Source organism: Typopeltis vanoorti, chromosome 11, assembly GCF_054136105.1.
Source record: "Typopeltis vanoorti isolate ZY-2024b chromosome 11, IOZ_Tvanoo_1.0, whole genome shotgun sequence".
NCBI classification, from domain to species: domain Eukaryota; kingdom Metazoa; phylum Arthropoda; class Arachnida; order Uropygi; family Thelyphonidae; genus Typopeltis; species Typopeltis vanoorti.
In genome coordinates, this window is record NC_143559.1 from 105,303,522 (window position 1) to 105,329,736 (window position 26,215).

The window sequence follows — 26,215 nt, forward strand, 5'->3', positions numbered from 1 at the left end:
GGAAAACTCCAACTGAAGCAAAAAATTACAGAACTATATCATCTACTCAGCAATCTCTTTAAACTCTATGAACGATTATTTTTGAAAAGGCTACAACCCCTAATCAAACCTCTTTATTGCTGAAATTCTCAACTTCATTCCATGTATAGAAAATGGTTATGAGCAAAAACTAGCCTATGACCTAACTGCAGCATATAATACCATAAACCATCTCACACTCAGAAATAAAATATATGGAATAACTAGAGACTATTGCCTTTGTCCTCCTGATCTAGTTACTCTTGAAAAACACTTTTTGTGGACCTGGGGGAACAGGAAGCGCTGCTGATATCCCCCCCAAAATGGTGTCCCCAAAGGAAGTGTGTTATCACCATTACTTTTCAATATCTATGTCAATGATCTCCCCATCTTTCCAGGAACTAGAAATTTTATTTATGCTGATGACTTTGCCATCAAATCAAATAATTTCAAGCCCATTGACAGAGTAGTTTCAATGTCCATTGAAACTATCTATCAATTGCTTACATAGTCTAACTACATATTATAACAATAATCAATTAAACCTCTTGAAAATCCAGGCTGACCTTTTCCACCATAACAATAAGGAAGCCAACAAGAACTTACAGATTTCTTCAGAAGACTCTTATATAAAACATTCCTTCTTGATCGCACTCTTTCACATAAAACACACAGAAAAAACAAAAGCAAAAATATACCAAGAAAGCTTACTTCCACCAAATGGGGGAAGACTCTAACAAACTGAGATCTGCTTTGGCCATTTGCTATTCATCAACTGAATACGCATGCCTTGTATGGTTCGATCTTGCAATGCTGAAAAACTTAACCCAACATTCAACAAAAGCTGCCGCTTAATTACAGGATGCCTGAAATCAACACCATTAAGCGACCTGTATACTTTGGCTGGTATTGCACCATCTTCAATTGGAAGATGACAAATGAATGATGCCACCCACTATACAGTGCCCCACCCCCCCAAAGACTAAGATCCCGACATAGCTTCCTAGCAATCATTGAACAACCTAAAAAACCCCAAGAGACAAGACTTCAACAATTGTTTGCATTATACCCTAAGAGCAACATTGGTATTCCAACAGCCAAACATCTTCCCTACTTGGAGTGGAATACTTGGAAGAGCCTCAACAGACTACTAACGATAGGACACTGCAAACAAAACTTCATCAAATGGAGCTACCTCACTGGACAAGAGAATTGCGAGTGTGAGGCAACCCAGCCCATGAAACACCTTCTTTCTTGCACCCTTCTTCAATTGCCTTGCACAAAAGAGGACCTTACATCCTGCACAGAAATAGCAGTTCATTGCGCAAGATACTGAACGAACATCTGCCGTATTTATTGTCTATAACTTATAATTGCTTTTCCCTTCATATTTCACCAATTATTCTGTATAATTTACCTATTAAATTAAAGCTGTTCTCATTTGTAATGTATCCTAATTTGTTGCAAATAATGTTATACCAATTACTTACTACTTTTGGATACGAAACAAATAAATACCTATGATAAAGTTTAATTTATAAATTAGACACAGTAAGAGATTAACAACAATAACTAATGATAAAATAGTACAATTATAACAATATACGAGGAAGGTCTGAAAAGTACTCGGCCTAACAGCGAAAAAAAGAATTTATAACTTCAAAATTATTATTTTTCAACATAATCCCCCCCCCCCCTTAATTCTAATATATTTATTACATTTATTCCTGCGATGCTCTAGCGCCTGTAGTGGTTTTCAGTAAGATCTGCAAAATACCCCTCCACAACTGCAATCACCTTTTGATTCGAAGAAAAATGCTGACCAGCGAGGAAGAGATAGAAGTCAGAGGGAGCCAAATCTGGGGAATAGGGTAAATGTTTCAACAATTCATAGTGCAGATCCCTTAATTTTCCCATTGCCAAAGTATCTTTGTGGGCAGATGCATTGTCCTGATGAAGAGCCATTTTTAAAATTATATCTGTTAAAAAAAAAAAAAAAAAATTAGGGAGCCGCACTTTTTTTTTTTTTTTTTACAACACGTTATCATACTTGTAAAACACAACACAGGGGTGACATGTCACATGAAATTATATATTTTAAAATATTAAATAATAAAACAAAGATTTCTTTCTTACAAAAGCATATGCATAAAAATCCAATAACATACATATTTCTTTAATTTAAAATATCTTAGTGCGACTTTTGCTGTTGAACTTCGGATAGTTTCTCAATATGCGGCGAATACGCGGTAATTTTCTTTTTCAAACATGAAAGACTTACGTTGTTTAGTTGGTTTCTCAACTTACTTTTAAATTCATATTAGAAAATATTTGCTCACACAAATATGTCGATCCGAAAATCGATAGAAGTCCAAATGCGTATGTTTTTAACTGAATGTAAGTGTCCGGTAAACAATTCCACGTGTCAAATACAATCTGATCTTGCTTTTTAAGATATTCTATTTTTCAGACCATTTGTGTTGTATTGCAAGGGGATTTTTGTCTTTTCGACTCCTCCAGGTCAGCTTTAAGATTTATAAATTTTGAATTCCACAAATCCTTGGTTTTCAGGTCCTCTAACTCAAGTTGAATGCAGCCTCATCAATTCCAGCAAAAGGTGAAAAATTTAATTCGGTAGGATTAATTTCAAGTGGTCGCAATAAAAATGACAGTTGCCTTGTTCTTTCTAAACTCCTCAAATCTCCCATTAAATTCAGATCGCATATTTACCACAATTTCTTTGAAAAAGGTTAAATTTATGGAATTATCAGCTTGTTCTTGTTGATATTTCTTCAAAGTAGGAAAATGTAATAATGTGCCTTTCTCTAAGTCTATCGTAAACAAATATAATTTTTGTTCAAACGAAATTACTTCTAAAAGCAAAAACTGCTGTATTTCCCTCTCCCTGTAGTTTCTTATTTAGTGCGTTTACATGGGAAATCATATCCACTATAAAGTAGAATTTTTGTAACCAATGAGTATCTTCTGTGCATATTGAAGGTCTTTTTGTCTTAGAAACAACTTAACTTCTCCAAGGCAGGTGGCAAATCGCATCAACACCGCACCTCTGGAAAGCCATCTTATTCTGTTATGCAAAAAAAGATCGGAATATTCGCAATTGATTTCTTTAAGAAGTTCAGAAAATTTCCGATGATGTAGCGGTATTGCCATTATTTTATTAACAATTTCTACAACCAAATCCATCACTACTGTTCTCTCTTTTGGAAAAGTTTGTGCACAAAGTGTCTCTTGATGGATTATGCAGTGAAAGGAAAACACGTCACGAAAATTTGTTTTTTAAATAAAGACACAAAACCATTTTTTGTACCTTTCATGCTCAGTGCCCCATCGGTCGCAATAGATATTATTTTGTCAATATTAATACCCTTACTTTTCAAGCAAGTGGTAACAGCAGGCTCAATATCTTCTCCACGAGTTTGTCCTGTAAGTGGCAGTATATCGAGTAATTCTTTCTGAGGTCCTTGAGAGTTTATGTATCTACAAATAAGTACAATCTGTGCAATGTCATCCATCACATGATTCGTCATAAGCAATGGAGAATCTTGGTGTTGGATTTAGATTTGTAACCTGCTGATTTGTTATATCTTCTGCCATTCGTATAGTTCTGTCCCTTACAATCTTAGCAGATAATGGCACGTCTTTTATTTTTGTAATTATTTCCGCTTTGTTTTTAAAATCGCAGAACAGATATTAGGATATTTTAATAAAACATTCTTTCACATAATCGCCGTCCGTAAAAGATTTTCCTGGTTTAATAACTTCTTGAGCGGCCACAAAACTAGCAATAGTTATATTTCTTGATGTTTTTATCCATTTGGAAAATGAACATTTAGTTAGGTTTACTTTGCCTTGCAGCTCTTCTACTGCCTTTTTTCTTTCATCTCCTTGTCAAATGATTTAAAAAATATCTTTGTATATTTGATTTTTTATTGTTTGAAAGCTTTTCATGACATATTAAACACATTGGAAATCCTGCTGTATTTGCTACAAATGCGTAGGTTCCGGTCCATTCACTTTTAAACTCTCGATTTTCTTGTTTTATTTTTCTCTTCTTTGCTGACATTTTAAATATTATAAAAATATTTTTATTCTGTTAATATTTAATTTAATGTTACAATATTCACGTTACCTAACACAATCACCAGTAAATAAAAACATGGTAACGTCCACTACAAAACCTTTACTTATTTTACAAAGTGAGCAGTTTACAGACCACACCTGCACTATACATAGGTTAGCAGGGGTGTTAGAGCTGGGTTCTTTACTTTTAGAGTGGTAAATGAGTGGAATAAGCTGCCAGAGTCTGTTGTGGGTGCTATGACAGTGAGCGAGTTCAAGGCAAGGTATGATAGATACTGTGAGAATGTTGAACAGTTGTGTGAACATGATGTTTAGGGCCTCCCTCGATGAGTCTAAGGACTCCTGGAGTAGCCCGTAGTAATAATAATAATAATAATATGCGAAGACAATGGGCACGTTCAGACAGGCAAGCGCTACATGTGCTAGCTTAGAGTGACGTCATAAATGTGTCCCAGCCAACTGCTCGATCGTAGCGATCGCCATTGGCTACAAATTAATGTAATTTGTAGCGATTAATTTTCGCTACAAAGCTGCGCTCTGCCTAGCTGATCGCGCCCAATGTAAACTGACGTTTTTTGAGTATCAACATATGGTTAGGGGTTATTTGACCTACAAAATATTTCTTTTTACTTCTATGTTTAGATAGATCGTTTAATAACGAAAAGAGCCGCAGGTTGCCGACTCCTGGGTTAAAAGATCGGAATAATATTCCCCAGTTATTGTTTTACCTTTTCAAGATAATTAATAAACATATGCCTTTTAGCATCCCAAAACACTGGTGCCATGACTTTTCCTGCTGATGGAGCCGCATTTGTCTTCTTTGGTGGTGAACAACCAGCTTCTGTCCACTGTTTTGACTGCTGTTTGGATTCTGGTATGTAATGATGAATTCAAGTCTCATCCATAGTAAGAAATTGACGCACAAAATCAGTTTTATTCTTGTTAAAATGCTCCAAGCACTGTTCAGAGATTTTTCATGCGAGTGCGTTTTTGATCTGCTGTGAGCAAGCACGGCACCCATCTTGTGCAAAGCTTTTTCATTTGCAATTCTTAATGCAAAATACTGTCCGACCACAGAAGCGAGAGCTGTCATTGGCAGACTGCCAAGAAGAGTCAATTCATGTTGAAGGGGAAAAAAAGGAATAAGGCGATGTACAAATTGGTCACCAACACATGAAATCACATGCTTTATATGTAAAATTTTATAACTATTATACAAGCGAAATAGTTACCACTTTAAAAACTACAATGCTCATAAAAGAAAAGTTAATTTTTCGATGTGTAATGATAAACAACTTAACCCACAATACAGATTGTTACCCTATTATTGGAATGGATTCTCCTTCTTTTGACATGCACAGAAGTGTCGAAGGGTCTTGCATCTGTGGGCGTACAGTATATCCTACACGTTCTTTTCAAATGCCTATAGTCTCAGCAATTTCATGCACTTTGACTTGCCGGTCATCCAATACCATATCGATGTATCATCTTAAGGCTGGTACGGCCACGTTTAAACTTGCAAACCCATTTCTTAATTGTCAAAAACGAAGGAGAAGAGTGCCCATAAACTTTTATGAACTTCAAATGAATTTCTTTTGCCATTAAACCTTCTTTTACAAAGAATTTTATAACCTAATGACACTCAATTTTATCCATTTCAAGGAATACAGACAACACTTTTGCTTCGGACAGCTGTATAAAACAAACTAGTTGATAGAATGACTTGCAATTTCACATGGATGCTTATGACAGATGTTCCAAAATAGGAAAAATCTTGCCGATAGCGTTGCCATCTATGGTTGCCACCGAGGCCTTTTCAGATTACCCTTATACTGATATAAAAGTTATGTGAATGGAATCTCAGCCTCGGCATATATTTTTTTCTTTCCTTATGAAGTCAAGAACTTTCATCTTTTCACTTAAAGGAAGCACTTTATGGCTTCTCTTTGGCATATCTGAATTGCCAACATCACTATGCCATTATTAAGTAAAATAAAGGTTACTTGAATACAAATACTGCAAAAGTCAATCTGATAACTAAAACAGCTACTAAGTGACTAATGGGCAGTTAGCGTATATGCTGGACAAAGGGATGATTCACATCCCGAGCAGGACAGCACGAGATTTCATCACAACTACTCAGAAAGATATGTAATTTAAAACTTATGAATTGCTTATTTCTGGAATTTTCCATTTAATATTTTTGGAATGAGGCTGACCAAAAGTGAATATGTGAATGAAGGGGAGGGAGTACTCTATGTGTGTGCGTGTGTGTGTGTGTGTATATAACTCCCACTGATGAGGTCTCAATAGAGGTTGAAGCCAGTCTATGCAGTGACCCTTCTCCTAAAGCATAACATCTGTCTGAAAGGAAGAGTGCTGACATGCAATTTTAAGTGAGGTTGACTGACTCTGCATATATGTAGCCTATAATAGAACAGTTACATGTGTACATTTGGATAAAGGATAAAAACAAGAAAATTTCTTGTTAAGTGTAGTTTACTTTGCAACCAAGCAAAAAACTTGGAACATCCAAGTTTAAAACAGTTAATAATCAAGAGAGTCTTGATTATACAGCATGTATGGTTAATACACTGCAAAATTACATTGAATAATCTTAATCTGCCAGTGGTAAAATCATAGTAGATGCAAAATACCATCAATTTAAAGGCCATTCCTAAATACTTTTGGTATCACCATCTTAAAAAAATGTACATCCTAAAATTATAATAACAAAAAGATACCAAAAGTAATTTAAGATTCTTTTTTATGTTCTTCAAAAATCCTGATTTACACACAATACAAAACTTTTAAACTGACATATCATATTGAAAACATATCTATTACAATACATCATAACTGCAAGTTTATATTAATGTTTTAGGTGTCTCAGATGGACTAAAAAAACAAGTTACAAAATTACAACTACTCATCATCATTAAATCTTAAATTTTAAAAAAGAAAATGTGATCTATCTATAGAGTAATTTATGTATATCACAAATTTGCATGCATTCCAATAAAACTACCATACTAACACTATTATTACAACAGAAAAAAACATTAATTGAGAATGCAATATTAGAGCTGTTTATATGATCAAAATGTACTCAACCAAGTCTTAGATCACACTAGAATATTTATATTATAAATATTCTATGTAACAGACAGATTTTATGTATTATCCATACAATCACTGTTCCAAAGATTTATAAACTCGCTTAACAAGTAAGACTGCATCACTCAAGGCAGGACACAAATAAATCGTTATTCTCTCAACATGGTTTAGGGTAATTATTTGGTAAGATTCTTAGATAATTCCATACATATATTCAAGTAATCTTGTTATTTCTTGTGCAAATATAATAAATGGTGGTAGTGTCTATCAAAAATATGAAATTCCTACATAAAACATGTTAGGGTAATTTACAACTTCAACATTATCTCCAAAATAGAATACCATGGTTTATATACAGAAATATATTTTACAACAATTGATCCTTTCTAATTGATTTCTAATACATTTTGGATGAAAGTGAATAGGGGAACAGAATGTAGTTCTTTAAGGAATATACTATTGTAAACAAAATAAAACAAGTATAAAAGTCAACAGTAATAAATATCACATTTTTTTTTTTTTTTGTTATCATATTTATTAAGAACATGAATATGCTAGAGAACAACATAGGAAATTATGCATCTGTGCTTGTGCTTTATATTATGAACTACTATTCAATTTAATTAGGAAAATATTTACATACTAAATAAATAAATCCATGTCTACTTCCATCCAATTCATTAAGTTAAATATAATAAGGGATTATCACATTACTCAAATTAAAAAAAAAAAATCACAAATTCATAATAACTTAGTGATTGATGACAGGCAAGCATTTTGAGATTATTAACAAATTAATTATGTAGTCTGGTATGTACTACCCATGCACTCAAAACAAAGTCATTCACCTGGATGTTTAATTGTGATACAGTTAGCTTAACAAACATTCAACATGCTTGATATACAACTGCTATAAAGAACACCTAGCTCAAATACACTTCAAGAACATGAACCAAACATTAAGAATGTGTGCGATAATTTCTTACACTTAAGAAAACTTCAAGAAACTGGTTCCTTTCCTCACTGTTGAAAAATCTAACATAAAGTGTATCATTTTTTTCAAAGTCAATCAAGAGCCAATAACCCCAAGTCTCAAATTCATATTCTGGACATTTTTTGGCAAAACTTTCTGTTGTCAAGTTCTCATCCTCTCTATTTAAGGATGTATTACTGCTATCAGTAGCAGTCAGGCTTTTTTTTTCACTGCTGCATTTCATATGTATGTTTTTAATGTTACTTTTAACTGGTACAGCTAAACATATTTGGAATAATGGATATATAATACTTTCTAAGCCAGACAGATGTGATGGAAAGAGTATTTCTTCCATTAGTATAATGTGTGACAATGTGACAAGTAGGAAATGGATAGCATTGGTCTGACTGCAGTTTGCTCCCTGCAATCTTGAAACTGAAATTCTTTGGCAGAAAAGGATCTGAGATTCTACATTAGATTCTGCAATTTGTGGGCAAGGTAACACATCTTCTATTACAAGTTTCTCTTGTTTAAAAGGACCAGATCTAGGCAAGACTGCTAATTTGTACATACTATCTAGATGAGCAACAAATGAACATATGGTGGTGCTACTATTCATCAAAAAGATATAAGTTTGAACTCCTGCTATAGAACCAACCTTAAACTCTACATAGGAGTTATATGGTCCTACAGATGCTGAAAGAACACTAGTTGGTGATATGGATACTAGAAGACACAGATCAGGCAGTGAAGCAAGTTTGCAATTTGCATCAGGTGTTTTAGGGACTGGTTCTACTTTGAAAACAGTAATGCTAGATGATGTTAATATTATACACGCTCCAATCATGGAACTTACGGTACCTTGACTCACCATTACTGTTGCCCAATGAATTTTTGTTGTTAGGTGCTTGTTGGTAACTATGATGTTATCTCCATGGTATGAGAGGTCATTGCATGATGGCTGGCATTCCGTAACAAAAAACTGTTCAAGGTACAACTTGAAGTGCTCATTCTCCAGATCCAAACTGGTAAGCAGGTTGGGCAAAACAAGATCAGCACTTCTTGCTTTTGATGTTATATCTGCTTCATATGGCCAACGCAACTCTGTATTCTCTGCTCTTTCCTGAGGAAGATAGCTGACCTCATGATCAGCTCCATCTGTCTCTATGGTATAGTTTGATTCTGGTAGCACATCTGAAGACTGAAAATATACATAATTATTTCTTTAATTTATATTAAAATATACGGTTTTATGTTTCAAAGTATAATAATATTTTAAATTGCCAATTCCATTTATTTTTTTTTTAAATTCTTAAAAAAAAAACCGACCTTGAAAATTTAATCTCAGCATAAAAAGCAATCTGCAGAAATAAGGAATATCTGGTAATGAAACAGTAAAATGTTCTTAATAGTGTATTATGAACTAACAATGCTAATTTCCGTATCGGTTTAAAAGCAGCTAAAGAGTATTTGTTCAGTTAGTTTCTAAAAAAGTAGGAAAAATAAGATATCAATATTTATAAAGAATATGGATTTTATAAAGAAGTGTCTCTAAATTTTATAAATTCAGTGTCTCTAAACCTGTTGTATTGTCTTTTAGTTTCACTAATCGCCAAAAACAACTAATAAATTCTCCTTCATGTCAACTTTAATTGTGAATTTTTAACTACAATATTTGGAGAACAACATCATAATACTGAAAACTTTTCCTGGGGAGGAGGATTACAATGTAAAAATATTAAAAGAACAGGAAGCTACTTAAAAGAAACAGCAATAAATATTCAATACTATTTTATAACTAAGTAGCAAACCAATATGTTTGCTTTTGAAATTTATAAAGCTTTCAAGATCACAACCTGAAAGATTCTCTTGCAGGCTCTATCACTAAAATACAAACTTATTTAATACTGACCATTTACAAACAAACTTACATTATAGCCTACCAGTTTAGCCAGCAAACTGTCTGACTTTTTCAAGGTGTTTACGGAAAGACATAAATACTAGTAAATGCAAATTGAAAGGAACATATAAAACGTTGTAAACGTGTAATGTGATTACTGGCTAGCTGTAGTTCAGATTGATTTAGAGAGAGGATCAGGTTTTTCCACGAACCGTTTAGGATTGCACCCTGATTTCTGTTGAGGTTTCCGTCGGTTATTAACACTATTGTGGCTTCCATGAATAAATTATGTCTGTAGTTGTCATCCAGATATGGCATGGAGCTGTTTTGCCACTCTATTGTGTGGTTAGATGTACAGAAATGATGTGCTAAGCCGGAAGAGATACTTCTGTTGTGGTTTACATCACCAACATGTTCTTTTTGTCTGATTTCTAAACTCCGTGAAGTTTGTCCGATATAGGCAAGACCACAGGAGAAAGGAATGTAATATACTCCTGGATATTTGTAGAAAGGCACCATATCTTTTGGGGATCCTAAAACTTGTCTGATGCTGGTGGTTGGTTTGAAGACCACTCTGATGTTGTAGACTCTTAGTATTCTGGCTATTTGATAAGAAATTGACTTGATGAAAGGGATCACTACAGTAGAAATGTGCTGGGAGCGTGATTCTTCTTGTCTGGGATTGTCACCTTATAGATATATTTTTATGATGTTTTGAGGATATCCATTTTGTGATAATGTGTTGGCTATTAGTGAGAGTTCAGTCTGTGTATCCTCCTCTTCTGATATAAACTTTCTGGTCCTATATTTCAACATGTGGATAATCATTTTGTGTGTCTTGTGATGGTTTGAAGTATAATGAAGATATCTTCCAGTATCTGTGGGCTTTCTGTAAATAGATAATTTGACACTATTTGATTGTTTCTTTATCAAGATGTCTAAAAAATGCAGTTGGTTGTTGTTTTCCACTTCCAGAGTGAATTTTATCTTGTTATGTATTGAGTTTATTTTATCCCCAAACGATTTTAGGTTTTCTAAGCTGTCTTGCCATATAATGAAGATATCGTCAACATATCTCCACATTGTAGATGGTCTAGGGGAGATTGTGGAGAGAATTTCTTTTTCAAGTTTTTCCATGAAAAGGTCTACACAAGATGGTGATAGTGGGCTTCCCATTACTAGGCCTTCTAATTGTTGGTATATGGTGTTGTTAACCTTGAAGAAATTAGATTGAAGGCAGTATCTAAACATCTGTGTGATGTCTAGAGGAAAGAGATCTTGGATGATGTTTATTACCTCTTCTACTGGTACAATGGTGAACATCTAGACTGGCTAGCATCTGTTGGTGCAATCTTAATGGCTTGGAGTTTATTTACAAAATGTTGACTATTCTTGATATACGATTCTGTTGATCTTATTTTATTATTTAATAAGTTTGCAAGATGCTTTGCCAAAAGGTAGGTTGGTGATGATCTACCATCAACGATTGGACGGAGAGATATATCCTATTTATGTCTTTTAGGTGTCCCATATAGTCTTGGAGTGATAGGATGTGAGGATTTTACTGTTTTCTTCACTTCTTCTGGCCAAATGTTACAATTTCTGATTACTTGGTTTGTTTCATTATATGGCAAGACAGCTTAGAAAACCTAAAATCGTTTGGGGATAAAATAAACTCAATACATAACAAGATAAACTTCACTCTGGAAGTGGAAAACAACAACCAACTGCATTTTTTAGACATCTTGATAAAGAAACAATCAAATAGTGTCAAATTATCTATTTACAGAAAGCCCACAGATACTGGAAGATATCTTCATTATACTTCAAACCATCACAAGACACACAAAATGATTATCCACATGTTGAAATATAGGGCCAGAAAGTTTATATCAGAAGAGGAGGATACACAGACTGAACTCTCACTAATAGCCAACACATTATCACAAAATGGATATCCTCAAAACATCATCAAAAAATATCTATATGGTGACAATCCCAGACAAGAAGAATCACGCTCCCAGCACATTTCTACTGTAGCGATCCCTTTCATCAAGTCAATTTCTTATCAAATAGTCAGAATACTAAGAGCCTACAACATCAGAGTGGTCTTCAAACCAACCACCAGCATCAGACAAGTTTTAGGATCCCCAAAAGATAAGATGCCTTTCTACGAATATCCAGGAGTATATTACATTCCTTGCTCCTGTGGTCTTGCCTACATTGGACAAACTCCACGCAGTTTAGAAATCAGACAAAAAAGAACATGTTGGTGATGTAAACCACAACAGAAGTATCTCTTCCGGTGTAGCACATCAATCATTTCTGTACATCTAACCACACAATAGAGTGACAAAACAGCTCCATGCCACATCTGGATGACGACTACAGACATCATTTATTCAAGGAAGCCACAATAGTGTTAATAACCGGCGGAAACCTCAACAGAAATCAGGGTGCAATCCTAAACAGTTCGTGGAAAAACCTGATCCTCTCTCTAAATCAATCTGAACTACAGCTAGCCAGTAACCACATTACACATTTACAACAAACATGCATGTGTGATAATGAATAAGAACAATAAGTCCTCTCTGTCACGCGAACGTGTAACCTTAGCTACTAGTTGGTTTACAACGTTTTTTATGTTCCTTTCAATTTGCATTTACTAGTTTTTATGTCTTTCTGTAAACGCCTTGAAAAAGTCAGACAATTTGCTGGCGAAACTGGTAGGCTATAATGTAAGTTTGTTTGTAAATGGTCAGTATTCAATAAGCTAGTATTTTAATTATAAAATGACCAAATATGTTTAGTTTAAACAGGCTCTATCACTTTCTAAACTAAAGCAAGACAATTGTTTTGATATCGACTACTTAAAGGATAATGAATTGCGACCAAGAAGCCTCTGTGTGTGTGTGTGTGTGTGTGTGTGTGTGTGTGTGTGTGTGTGTGTGTGTGTGTGTGAGTATGTGTGTATATTATTTTTATTAATTGATTTTTTGAATGTATAATCAGAATTCTTTACAAGCTAAGCAGCTGAATTATAGATGTCATATAGTTTATTATAAACTGGCATAAGATAAGCAGTGATTGTTTAGATTATGAAGTGAACTTCACTCATCACAACACACATTTCCGAACAAGACATATTTTATTACAATAATATATACATAAACACTCTTATCCCTTCATTAATTTAATGAGGAAGCTCCTCAACACCACTCAGGCTGTGGGTAGTATCATCAGATTGTGCATCTTCACTAAATAAAGATTCAGAGCTGTCATCTACTGTGAAGCACATGTTTTCCACCACCTCATTTATCATTCCATCAGGGGCTCAGAATTTTTCTTCTTTTTCAATAACATGGGTCATGCAACTTTTCCATGTGCACTCAGTAAATTTGAAAGCTGTATTTTGAGGTGCAACATGCCCCTTAATTTGTGCCCAGATGAGTTCTATGGGGTTCAGTTCACAATGGTATGGTGGAATACCAATAACTGAGTGTCCTTTCTGTTTGCCAATACTGTCAATGCGATATTTTTGAAACTGACTCTTGACATTTGTCGCCGAGTTCAGTAGTTCTGTTTTCATCATATGAGAAGTAAAACTGATTCCTTTTTCCTTCAGCCACTTATGTATGTAGCCTCGGATGGCACATTTTCCAGTCGGACAGAATGGTAAGGCACATTGTCCATTACAATAACACTGTTGGCAAAAACATGTTCATGAACCAATGTTCATAGTGCTTTCCATCCATTTCTTGATGATAATCACCTTGTGATTTCTGCGCTCATAAAATCTCAAGCCCCCCCCCCTCGGTACAAATCCCTCTTCGCTACCAGCATGCTTTATGATTATACGAGACCCCTTTCCACTTGGTGCTTTCAGGCCTGTTGTTAAGTCCAACAAAAATGCATGATGAGCACTTTTTACTGTCGTGCCCTGGAGAACTTTAGTGCAGGTGTGACCAGCATTCACCCAGTTTCATTTGAATAATAAATTTTTCGTCCCTTGCGATGATATTTCCTGATAGAACTCAAATACTGGCGAAGGTAAAATTATATCTTCCCTTTCAAGTAATGCCGATGATTGCTTTCTTGTGGTAAACAAAACCAAGGTCCTTTAACAACTGGTAAGTTGTTGTTAATGAAATGTGAGGGATATCTTCATTATTGTTTACAGCAGTCATTACTTTATATATCATAGGAATTTTGTTCTTTTGGAAGAAATCGTGCACTTTGTGATGAATTGCTGACAGCATAAAGTCATTGTATTTCACTGAGTGTGAGTATAGTCCTATGGTGCTAGGCCTCTTCTTCCCTGGCATACGCAGTTGCCCCATCGTGGTCAGTTCCTTCTCAATGCGGTATGCTGCCGTCTTGCTTATGCCTGTCAGTTCTGCTGTTTCATCAGGATTTCTCGTCTGTAAACCAGCATGAACATTTAAGTATGATGCCCTTTTCAGAGCTTCTCAGAGGTTTGCCTTTGGGATGTGTTACTAATTTAGGAAGTGGTTGTTGGAGACCAAGTGATAGATAATTGCATTTTCCAAAAATAAGTTTCCTGTAACAATTTAATAGTATGAGACATATAATTCTAGCATTGGCAAGTAATAAAGGAAGTAATTCTCGTAGACAGGTTTATACGTTGGTTATGCATTATTAAATCACCTAAGGAATTGAGCAACGTAGATATGAATATAAATTAAATTACACTTTAATAAATACTTCTGATATTTCGTCAACGTCACGTTGCCATCTTCAAAAGGAACTTGCAAAAAAAGGCACATGCATGTAGGCAATACAACACAGTAACTGAGAATGAAGAGATGAAGCTATTGTTCTCCTAAAAGGCTGAGGCTGATTCCATATAAATATGGAATTTATATAGAATATTATTTATGGAATAAGCTTCAGCCCTAAGAAACTCTCCAAACATCAATAAATTTGGTTGTATGCGACTGCCCCAAATTTGGGAGGCTTACATCAGCAGACCTTCAGCCCAACGGCCAAGAACACCTACTTAGCCCACTAGAGGGCACCATCAGGACTTTTAGGAGAACAATAGCTTCATCTCTTCATTCTCAGTTACTGTGTTGTACTGCTTACGTGCATGTGCCTTTTTTTTTAACGTTCCTTTTGAAGATGCCAACGTGACGTTGCCAAAATATCAGGAATTTAATTTATATTCATATCTATGTTGCTCAATTCCTTAAGTGATTTAATAATAAAGGAAGTAGTAAAATAATTATATACAAAGTACCACATGATGTGATAACATAAAAAATTTAAGAAACTATTTTATGCAGCGTAAGCCTATAGTACGAATGGTAAGAAAAGCTAGAAATCTAGCCTATTTCGATACTTCCAAAATAACTTGAAAAAGAGTATAGATACACTCACTATCCCTAAAGACAAACTATTCCGCTTATTCACTTCTCTGTGAGAAAAACCTAGCTCTTACCCCTTTCTTGACTGCAAACAAACTTAACTTCCATGGATATCTCGGCGTTCTCTCCCACCTTCCACACAATGAAAAATTTCATCAGACGATATCTTATACACCCATTCAGGAGTTTATAGACCTCTATCACATCACCCCTCTTTCTCCTGTTAAACAATAATTCTGGTGCAGTCTTATCAAAGCCTTATAACAAGGCAAAATGACTTCCTTATCTTTACATGTCAAGGTTTGCTGCAACATCACAATTACCCCTGAGTTGTATTTGCAACTTTTGCCATGTGACCTTTGAACTTCCAATTCCTATTCACTATTACACTAAGATTCCTAGTCTCATCAGTTTCTTATAGCATACTCCCACTGAATATAAGAGCAGCGCCTCCGTAGTGCAATTGGAAGAGGCCTAAGTTCGATTCTCATTGCGACGGGAGGAATCTTTATCTGGATGATTTTCAATCGAAGGTGAGTTAGCCAATCTCATACAGAGGTAGCAGGGTTTTTTCTCCCGGAAACTTGGGTTTTTCATCCCGCATACAGACAAATCGGCCCTTCAGAACACACGCAATTTACAGACAAAAAATACTAGTTGTAGTGGTGGTGGAGGTGGGCGGTAGATGGCGTTGATTTGTAGTAGATGTTCGGTGTAGTGGTTGAGAAAGTTGTATCAATTGAGACAGTTGTAGGTGTCCTCCCGCGATGAGTCTTCGGACTCCTTGGAGGTGTCAGGAATAATAATAATAATATGCTGCTGGAAATCTCATCATGCCAAAGTGCATAATTTTACACTTACTACAATTAACCTGATAGCCATGTTTGCCCAAATTTCCAGCCTATTCAAATCATTTTGTAAGTGTTTGATATCAGTAGAATCTCTGCCTATCTTTTCATCACTGGCAAATAATTGCACATCTTCTGTTAGACTCTTCTTAATGTCATTAATGTATAGGTTGAACAACAATGGCTCAAAGACTGAACTCTGAGAAAGACTACTGGTCACATTAAATCTGGAAGATTAACACCCACCACATACCACTTTTTGATATGTATGTCTGTCAACCATGAACTGATCCAAGTCAAGAGTTTATATCCCAATCGCATATTCTCCAGCTTATTCAACAGTCTTTCATGTAGTATCCTATCAAATGCCTTAGCAAAATCCAACATTATCATAGTGTATCCATTCCCTTTATCCAACTTGGCTGTAATATTGATAAAATTTGAGCAAATTGCAAAAACATGGCTGTCCTTTAGTAAATCCATGCTGCTCCTTGCAGAGTATAGCTTGTTTGTCTACCTATTTTTGTATGTAAGTTCTTACCAATTTCTCTAAAATCTTCACTATCAACACCAGAGATACTGATAAGGCAGTAGTTGGACACATCAGTTTTTGCACCACCTTTGTATAATGGAACTATCATACATTCCTTCCATTCCTGAGTTGAAACTCATAATATACAATATATACTTTAAAATATTGTTGATTGATGCTATAAATATATTATGACCTTATGTTCAAACTGGGATCCCAATTTATGAAACCAGGTATATATTAAAAGTAGCTGAGACTCAAGTTATATAAACATGCAAAAGGACCAGCTAATTCAGCTGAACATTCCTTTAGCAAACATGCTGATATTCCATCTGTCCCTATTGGTAAATTCTTATCCAGGTTATGCAACAGTTTTTCAACATCATTTTCCTGCAACTCTAACTCTTCGTCCAATGTAGCAGTAGTACTATGCACCATGTTACATACACCTGATCGATATATCGTAGTAAAGTGAGCACTCATTAGAACAATCTCATTAGCTTCTGACATTAGAGTACCACTGCATTCAATAAAGTTATTCTTCCACATTTATTCTTTCTTTTGCTTCCAGGATAACTATAAAATTCTTTTGGATTGCCTTTGACCTGCACAGCCAATTTCTTTTCATACTCTGAATTAGCTTTCCACACAATACTTTTTACTTTTCTGGCCTGCACTCTATATATTTAATAACTTTTCTTACTTTTATTCTCACGATATTCTTTCTACATCATCTCTTGTGGATTTCTTGCTTAATAAGGTTGCACATCCATTTCACTCCCAACCTATTTATTCTTTGAACACTAGGTATCTGAATCAGCACTTTTTCAAAGATTCCCATGTATTACTGACATTTTTCCAATTCAGTAACTGATATCAACATTTAATGGGAACATTAATATAATTAGATATTTCCCAAGAGAGTTGTTATAGGCAATAGCAACAGCCCACCATATATTTCATTATGTCAATCTCTACTTCACACCAGATAGCCCCAAACTCACTGGTACATGGAACATTGTTTTCTTGTGTTTCTACTCTCCCTCCTCTCCTATCTCCTCCGTCATTCCTATAATAGTGTACCCAATACACTTGTGTAATTGGATACACAGTGTACCCATCATATTCAATAAAGCAATGAAGTCAATCCCTCTGTTTCTGATGCACCTGGCATTTATGTATAGACATAACAAATTACCATCTAGCCTACTCTTATAATTAGATATGCAATCTAATTGTGTATCTAGTCACGTTGGACCTCCTTTAGCCTAAATTATATCTGCATCTACAATGTACCAGACAGTCCTTTAGTCTCAGATTTGATGGAAAAGGACTTTGCTACCAGATGTGTTTTTCTAACATGTCCCATAGATTCAAGAGGGGTCAGATCCAGGCTTTGTGGTGACCAAGGAAGATGGTCTAAGTAACAGTAATGTTCACTGAATAATTCTGCACAATGCACAGTAGCATATCACCCATGAAAACAACCTTCACCTACTGGATAAAAAGTCAACATTGCAGGATGGACTTGATCAGCAACAATGTTCAGATATTCTCTGCAGGACACCTGACCTTCCAGTATCAGGAGACCTGTTCAGTGTACCAACAGAACATGCCCCACACCATGACACAACCTCCAGTAGCTTGAGTTGTGTTTACAAGGCAAGCTGGGTTCATTGCTTCATGGGACTCCTGCCAAACACTCTGCCTATCATCTGTACAGAACAATTTTTACTGTGACTTGTCAGACCAAATGACTTTTTACCAATCTTCCAGGGTCCAGTGACTGGACACTGGAAGACTTTCCAGTTCTTTGCAGAAATCAGTGGTTTCTGTATAGGCCCGTGACTGCCAATACAAATCTTCAATTCCTTGAGCATAGTTCGGTGAGATATGGGCTGAGAACAGCCTTCATTAAATGCTTTGGTCAAATGATGCACACTGGCAGTTCCGTTCATCTGTACAACCTTTCTCAGATGATGGTGATCTTGTTCCAGAAACTGTTTTAGGACTACAATTACGCCTCTTTAGGCAAGCAATGTGGATTATTTTTCACTCATTGAGGTCACACCTTTTGAGAAAGAAACCAGTCACCTCTACTGTTCTCAAAATCATTGCTCCAGCTAAGCAGGCATCCACAATAAGCCCTTTATCGAACTCTTAAAGATCTTTTGTTTTTCCCATTGTGATCAACACTATTGATGATTATTGACCAGTAGCATTCTTAAATAGTTGACTAATGGAGATACAGATGATCAAGTATTTTGCATATTCAGTAGCCAGTATGCTTAAAAATCAAACCACTAGGTTTTGCTATTTGGCTGTAAAAAATACTGGACATTCTTTTATAAACATTTTTTTAAATGACAAATGAGGCTTTTGGCATTAAAAATTATTTCAGGCCTTATTTGCTTGTCAATATTACTTTGTAACAAACTTTGCTTACACTGGGATAAAGAATTAAAGAAGAATATAATTTTTGGCAAGTTTAATTTGAGCTATAATACTTAGTACAGTGGTGGGCTAAGGATTTTTTAAAATTTTATTTATTTATATTTTTAATGATGTTTTACATAATCTTGCAGTTTGTTTCTTGATATCTGAAATGTAAAAAAGAAAAAGGAAAGTACATCAGGATGGCAATAAACATGATTGTTGTGTGCTTGTAGCCATCCTCATATACTTTACTCTTTTCTTTTTTGTTGTTTCATGTATTAGGTTGCATGCATATATATTCTGTTTTTGGCCTGATACTTAATGAGGATCGAAATAAAAGAAACAAAAATAGTCTAATTCATGTGATATCCACACATACTGAAATAACTTTCCAATAAGTATGGGCTAAATCTGATTACTTCATAAGATGAAATGCATTTAGGAACAGACTGAATAAAGATAGTATAGAAAAAATATGACAGTGCTTACATAGCTATGTGGTAATGTTCATAATGCTAGATCAACAAAAGATCTTTCTCTGCCAACTAGTTCCCAAACTTATAGTTGATCTTTGGTGTGAAAGTAGATCCCTCTTTCCTGGAAACTCGGGATTTCAATTTTGCAACTAAGAAAAATTGACTGTGGAACTTGCATATTAATTATATTATAATACTAGTTAGAATTCTGAACATTCTTATGTTCAGAATTCTAACTTTAGATATAGTTATATATAGTCTTTAGATATCATTAGTATACTTTTGTGTTCTGAATTAGCATGAAGATATTGCTATCAACAATAACACCGACAATGAGATTTTTCCAATTTCTTGTGTTGTGAATTTATGTACATCTTTGTGTTGGTACATGGTGTTAGTAATGATAGTTCATATCCTGCACAGAAATCAAGCAGGTACTTACCATCATTGTTCACTTTGCTCTTTTTTTCCAAAACATTTCTCTTCTACTATGAAGAGTAAGATATAAATACCAGAGGGGGGGGGGAGAATCCTACTAATAGAACCTTCTACAGGAACAGATGCATAAATAAGTCTCATTCTCCAATTCCCCATTTTGATATCTGGCCACATCACTCTGCTCAATATTAACTGCTATTGAAGAAGCACATCCTCATGTTTAGTGCCAAACGCTATAATTATCCCTTCCCCTATTATTATTGTCTAAACTTAACATCTTTTAATGGATATTTTGAAGAATACCAGAATACCAGTTTTTGTCTTCTTTGTCTGAACAACATGAATTACGTCAACCTGGTACTGGTTTAGTTCTTCTGTCAATTCCACTTTTTTTCTATTAATGCATCATATGTTTATGGTACCAATCTTGAATTCTGCTGACTTTTCATTGTTTGCCTTGATTCTCAGCCAGCATGAAATTCCATCATTTTGTATATACCATCATTTTATATTTTGGTTTAAACCAATAAGAATACAATTTGGTTAGTTCAATCCCAAACTGTCAGCCCATCTTCATTCATTCAGTAGCAGATATCTATTAATGGGGTACACCATGAGAAGGTGAGGATTGGAGATTAGGTCATAAGCCCATTGTGATTCTCCTTATTCCTTAAAAGATTATGTGGAGGTCTCCTCCCACATTATTAAGCAACCATCTAAAAACAACTTTGTGAATAAACAAACTGTAGAAAATTGTACTTTGAGGAAAGCATACAAATGACTGGCAGAAACCAAATATAAAGAAAACACAAAAATAATTAGAAGAGTATGAAATTATAAAAATGAAAATGCAAAATTAATGTTTAAATTTCAATGTTACATTAGATTAAAGTAATGCCACTTACCTGAAATCTTCATAATGAACTAAATATGGGAAGACTATCATTAAAGGAAAAAAAAAAACAGCTCAAAAAAATAAAATTCTAATAGTTTCTTACTTGATGGATAATGAATCTTCATACACAAATGCTAGTTATCCAATCATTGGGTTTCAGTCCAAATAGTTAGCTGACTCCAGCTGTGCCAATCACTCTTCCCTTCTTCTTAAACTGATTAAAGCAGGTTAACTTGTAATCTGAGGTGACCAATTATAAAGTTGACTCACTGCTGAAGTTTCAAGTTATTTTCATGCTAATGGTACAGATTGCACACATTTAGTTTATTATATTGAGATTTCAGGTGAACATTAATTTAAGCTAAAGTAATGTTAAGAAAGTTAAACATTAATTCTGCATTTTCATTATTTCATACTCTTCTAGTTCTTTCTCATACATTTCCTTATTGTTTGCATTTGTACTTTTTAATGTTGTGGTTTTGTGTTCTTTATGTTTAGTTCCTGATAATCCTTTGTGTTCAGGAATCAATGTACAATTTCCATCATTTCCTATGTTTTGTTTCCTTTGTTTATGTATGGTTCTTGTTATACATAAACACTGTTCTATTGCCAATGTATACTGCCTAAAACAATTAGAGGATATTCTTGTTGTTATTCTTGTTAAAATTATTTCACACTAAAATGTATAATTTGTTAAATTTGTAATAAATATTGATTATTTAAACAATATCATCAATTACACCCTCTCCATAAGTAAGAAATATTTATTCATGTATAATGTACCCAATAATTATAATTATTTGCAGAAATGTATTTATCCGACAGAAACTAAAATATCCTGTAATTGTTTTGAGCAGTGTATGATTTCTTGCCATTTCCTTTGTTTCATGGGAATGGAGAGGAGAGAATCTTATTCTCAAAATCTTAAAATATTCTCAAAAAATTCACTATGGTAAACCGTGAGCTATGACAAACTATTTCTCTGTTCCCTGGGGTTTGCTATACTGTGACTACTCTTACAACAAATTGAAACTATGTGCTATGAACAATAGTTATCTTACAATGTGCCATCACAAGTTTGCCAATTTGCTAACTATTACATTATTAGGTCTTTATGAAGAAGTGTTCAAATTTGAAGATACTTTGATATAGTAACCTCGTTTCATCCCAAAGAATCCCACGGCTAGTGTGAACCTCATGTTATGCAAGGCTGGATTTCTGTTTGATCAACTGAATATACAGGGTGTTCAGAGATTGGAATTGTCAAGTGATTTGCCTCTTTGTCCAAAATTTACACGATCAAGTTACTTTTTGAATTTGGTACTATTTTGGTTTTCTATTTTTTGGTGGAGTTGCTTAAGAGTCAAAGCCAAATAACTGGAAGGAGATCTCCATATCACCTTTCAGGAATGCGGAGAAACAAATGGGCCACCTGAGCTAATGTCTAATCCTCACCTTCATGTGGTGCCCTCTGTTAGTAAATATCTACTGCATACTGAACGAACGAGAATGGGCTGGCAATTTTGTACTTAGCTGTCCAAATTGTACTCTCTATTGGCTTAAACCACAAATGCACATAACCGTAAACATGATGAGATTTCATGCTGACTGGGATGTCACCCGGTTAAGCAAGGTTCCCGCTGTTTATGCCATGAAACTAGGGCAAACAGTGAAAATTCAGCTACTGGAACAAGCTCCAACTCAACATCTAGAAGAAGAAGAATAAACCCAATATCAGAAGAACTGAAAATAGGAACCATCAATATAAAGAGTATTAATGGAAAGGAAATTGAACTTGCAGAAGAATTGAAAAAGTACCACGTGGACATAATTGGCACTACCAAGACAAAGAAGACAAAAACAGGTGAGATCTTCCTAAATATATTATTTAGTAAGTTATTAAATAACATCCTGTACTTATAGTACAGGATGTTATTTTCAGGCAATAATGATCAAGGAAAGGACAGAGTAATGATAGCATTCAATGTCAAACATAAAGTTAACTTCTTGATTGGAAGGCAGTTTCAAGTAAACTTATGTGGGAAAATTTCAAAATGGGAACATAGACAATGGTACTTATTTCTGCCTATCCACAAAAGGTTTTTCTAAGAAAGAAGTGGAGGAATTTTTCAGTCATTAGAACAAGGCAGCTGACAAAGAAATCAAAAAAAGTGGTTCTTGTTGTAGATCTGAACAGCATAGCAGAAACATTTTGGAGAAAAGGGCAAAGTTAATAATGATTGTAAGTATTCACCGGATTTTTACAGAGGACACAAACTAGTCATTACTAACACCATGTTTCAACATAAAGATGTGCACAATTTCACATGGAGGGAAGACACAAGAAATAAGAAATGCTTCATTGACTACATCATTCTTAATAGTGATATCTTCATGCTCGTTCAGGATATAAGAGGACATATCATTGAAGACATTCATATCATTGACGACATTGAAGACAGAGGATTTGAAATCGGAAATGATGACCATTACATAGTACTAAGCAGGATAAAAATGTATATCACAATAAAAAGAACAGTATGTAAGAAAGTCTTAAAAAATAATTAAAGTTGAGCAGCTTTAACAGGTAAATTGTAGACTCAACTATGCAAACGTTATTGAAGAAAAAAAATGAAACAAATTGAAAAACCAGAACCAAACCTTGGAGTCTCGGTGGCAAACTCTGAAGAAGACATTGACTGATTCAGCTAGAAAGGTATGTGGTGAAGTTGTATGCAAGGATAGAAAAATAACTCCATGACAGACACAAGAAGTTAAAGAAGCAATCTGGAAAAAGAAGAAACTACACCAAAAGTTTCTAGCAAATAAGTCAGCAGATGGTCTAAAAGAATACAGTGAAAAATGTAAGAGAGAGCTAAGCTATGCAAATGTAGCTAAACAAGTCATGGGAAGACTTTTGGTATAGAAAATAAATATCAGCAAGGTGGCAAAATGTTCTGGAGGATATTGAAGAAGCTTAGAAATGGAGGAAAGAGTACTGTAAGATAGTAAAGGTGACATGAAAACTGAAGATAAGGATACCCCAGATGTCTGGAGTAACTACTTTGAAAGAGTTAAATGAACCAAGCAGCAACAGAATCTTAGTAGAAAATTTTCAAGAGGAATGCAAAGACGAGTACATATCAATATTTAAGGCTGTCAAAAACTTGGAAATGTGGAAAGGCAGCTGGAGTAGATGATATTCAACCAGAAATGCTTAAGTATGGAGATATAAAAGTTTTGCAGTAGTTACACTGCATAATTCAGAGGGCCTGATCAGAAGCCCAAATTCCCAATAATTGGAGTAGAGCTCTCATGGTATCCATCTATAAAAAAGGAAATAAAGCTGAATGTGAGAAATGCAGAGGAATTTCTCTACTAAGTGTTCCAAGTAATATCTATTATAGCACACTTAAAAAGAGGTTGAGAAAGATTATTGGAAAGAAACTTGGAGAAGAACAAGCTGGGTTCAGGCCAAACCCAGCTTGAAATCTTGGGAATATGACAAGGATCTGTACTTAAGTTTTGTAGATCTGGAAAAGGCATACAACAAGGTGCCCAGAGAAAAGCTTTTCAAAACACTACAATTATATGGAGTGAATAGAACATTATACAGAATAGTATATAGTCTAAGTTGTCAGTCAGCAGTTAGAATTGAAGGAAGTGCGGGAGGATGGCTTGATGTAAAAATAAGACAAGGATGCATATTATCTCCACTCTTATTCATCATTTATATGGATCACATTACGAAAGAAAGTGGCATTAGGCCTGATATTAGAACTGGAAAATTAAACTTAGCACTTTGCTTTATGCAGGTGATGTTGTACTCCTAAATGCATCTAAATTTAAGTCTCAGGATTCACAAACTAAATTGAATAACAGTTGTAACAAATGTGGCATGAAAATCGGCAATAAAAAGACCAAAATTATGAAAATAGGCAAGAACACAGAAAAATCTTCATCTGCATTCCAAATGGAGATCTCATAGAACAAGTAAAATATTTCAGCTATTTAGGCACACTTTTTAGTGAAGATGGCAGGTTAAATCTGGAAATAAACAACAGAATAAGCAAAGCTGGTATGGTGGATAGCCAGCTGAATAAATTTATATGGAATAACAGAGAAATTAGCCAAAACACCAAACTAACAGTATGTAAGACCGTGTTCAAACCAGATTTAAGTTATGCATCTCAGAGTTGGGTTAGAAATAAAGCACTTGATCAAAGACTAGAGACTATAGTTATGTTAGATATGACAATATTGAAGTACTCAAGTAATAGATTGATTTGGAGGAAAATTGTCGATAGGAGATTAATAGTAATCTAAACTTAATCAAATAGTGCTGTCAATAGTAACCTGAACATCCCTTGGGAGTACATAACAGGAAATTGATTATGATGATTGCCTCTTTGTCCAAAATTAACATTCGCAGGTTGCTTTTTTGAATTTGGTATCATTTTGGTTTTCTATTTTTTGGTTATGGATACTGGATAGGAAGATTATCTAACCTTAAAGGTTAGATAAGTAAATGATAGTTAATAAAAGGTGTATAAGGTGTTTCTGATGATATAATGATTCTATAATTCTATAATTTCTGGCAACAAATACAGAAAGTGATTTTGTAAATTAGTTCGCATGATGTATTTGGATAACAGCTTTCTAGTATTTTTAATGGTAAAAACTGATAACATTGTGATTTGGTCTATGTTTGTATAGTTGTTTATATTTGATTTGTGCTGTTCTATATTGGTGATATTATGTGTTATCATCTGATTTTTATAGGGTGCTTAAGGGTCAAAGCTGTATAACTGAGAGGAGACCTCCACATAGCCTTTAAAGGAATGCGGAGAACCGACCAGGGCTTCTGACCTAATGTCCAATCCTCACCTTCTCGTGGTGCACCCTGTTGGGTATCTACTTTGATACTGAACGAACGAGGATGGGCTGGCAATTTGGGATTTAGCCGACCAAATTGTATTCTTATTGGTTAAACCAAAATAAAAAATGATGGTACAACATGACAAAATTTCATGCCGGCTGGGGAGTCGCCCGGTTAAACAAGGCCCCCGTTGTTTTCGCCAGGGAACCAGGGCG

At 34.7% G+C, this 26,215-nt stretch overlaps 1 protein-coding gene across 1 annotated transcript in view; it reads right to left on the reverse strand.

The window, feature by feature from the left end:
* Window positions 1-6,612: 6,612 nt before the first annotated feature.
* LOC150101905 (uncharacterized) overlaps window positions 6,613-26,215 on the reverse strand; it is a 284,552-nt gene continuing 264,949 nt past the window's right edge. Inside the window, exon 12 of the mRNA XM_090399927.1 lies at window positions 6,613-9,410. Coding sequence (XP_090256053.1) covers window positions 8,196-9,410 — 1,215 coding nt within the window. The 3' untranslated portion in view covers window positions 6,613-8,195. The remainder of the gene's footprint in view (window positions 9,411-26,215) is intronic.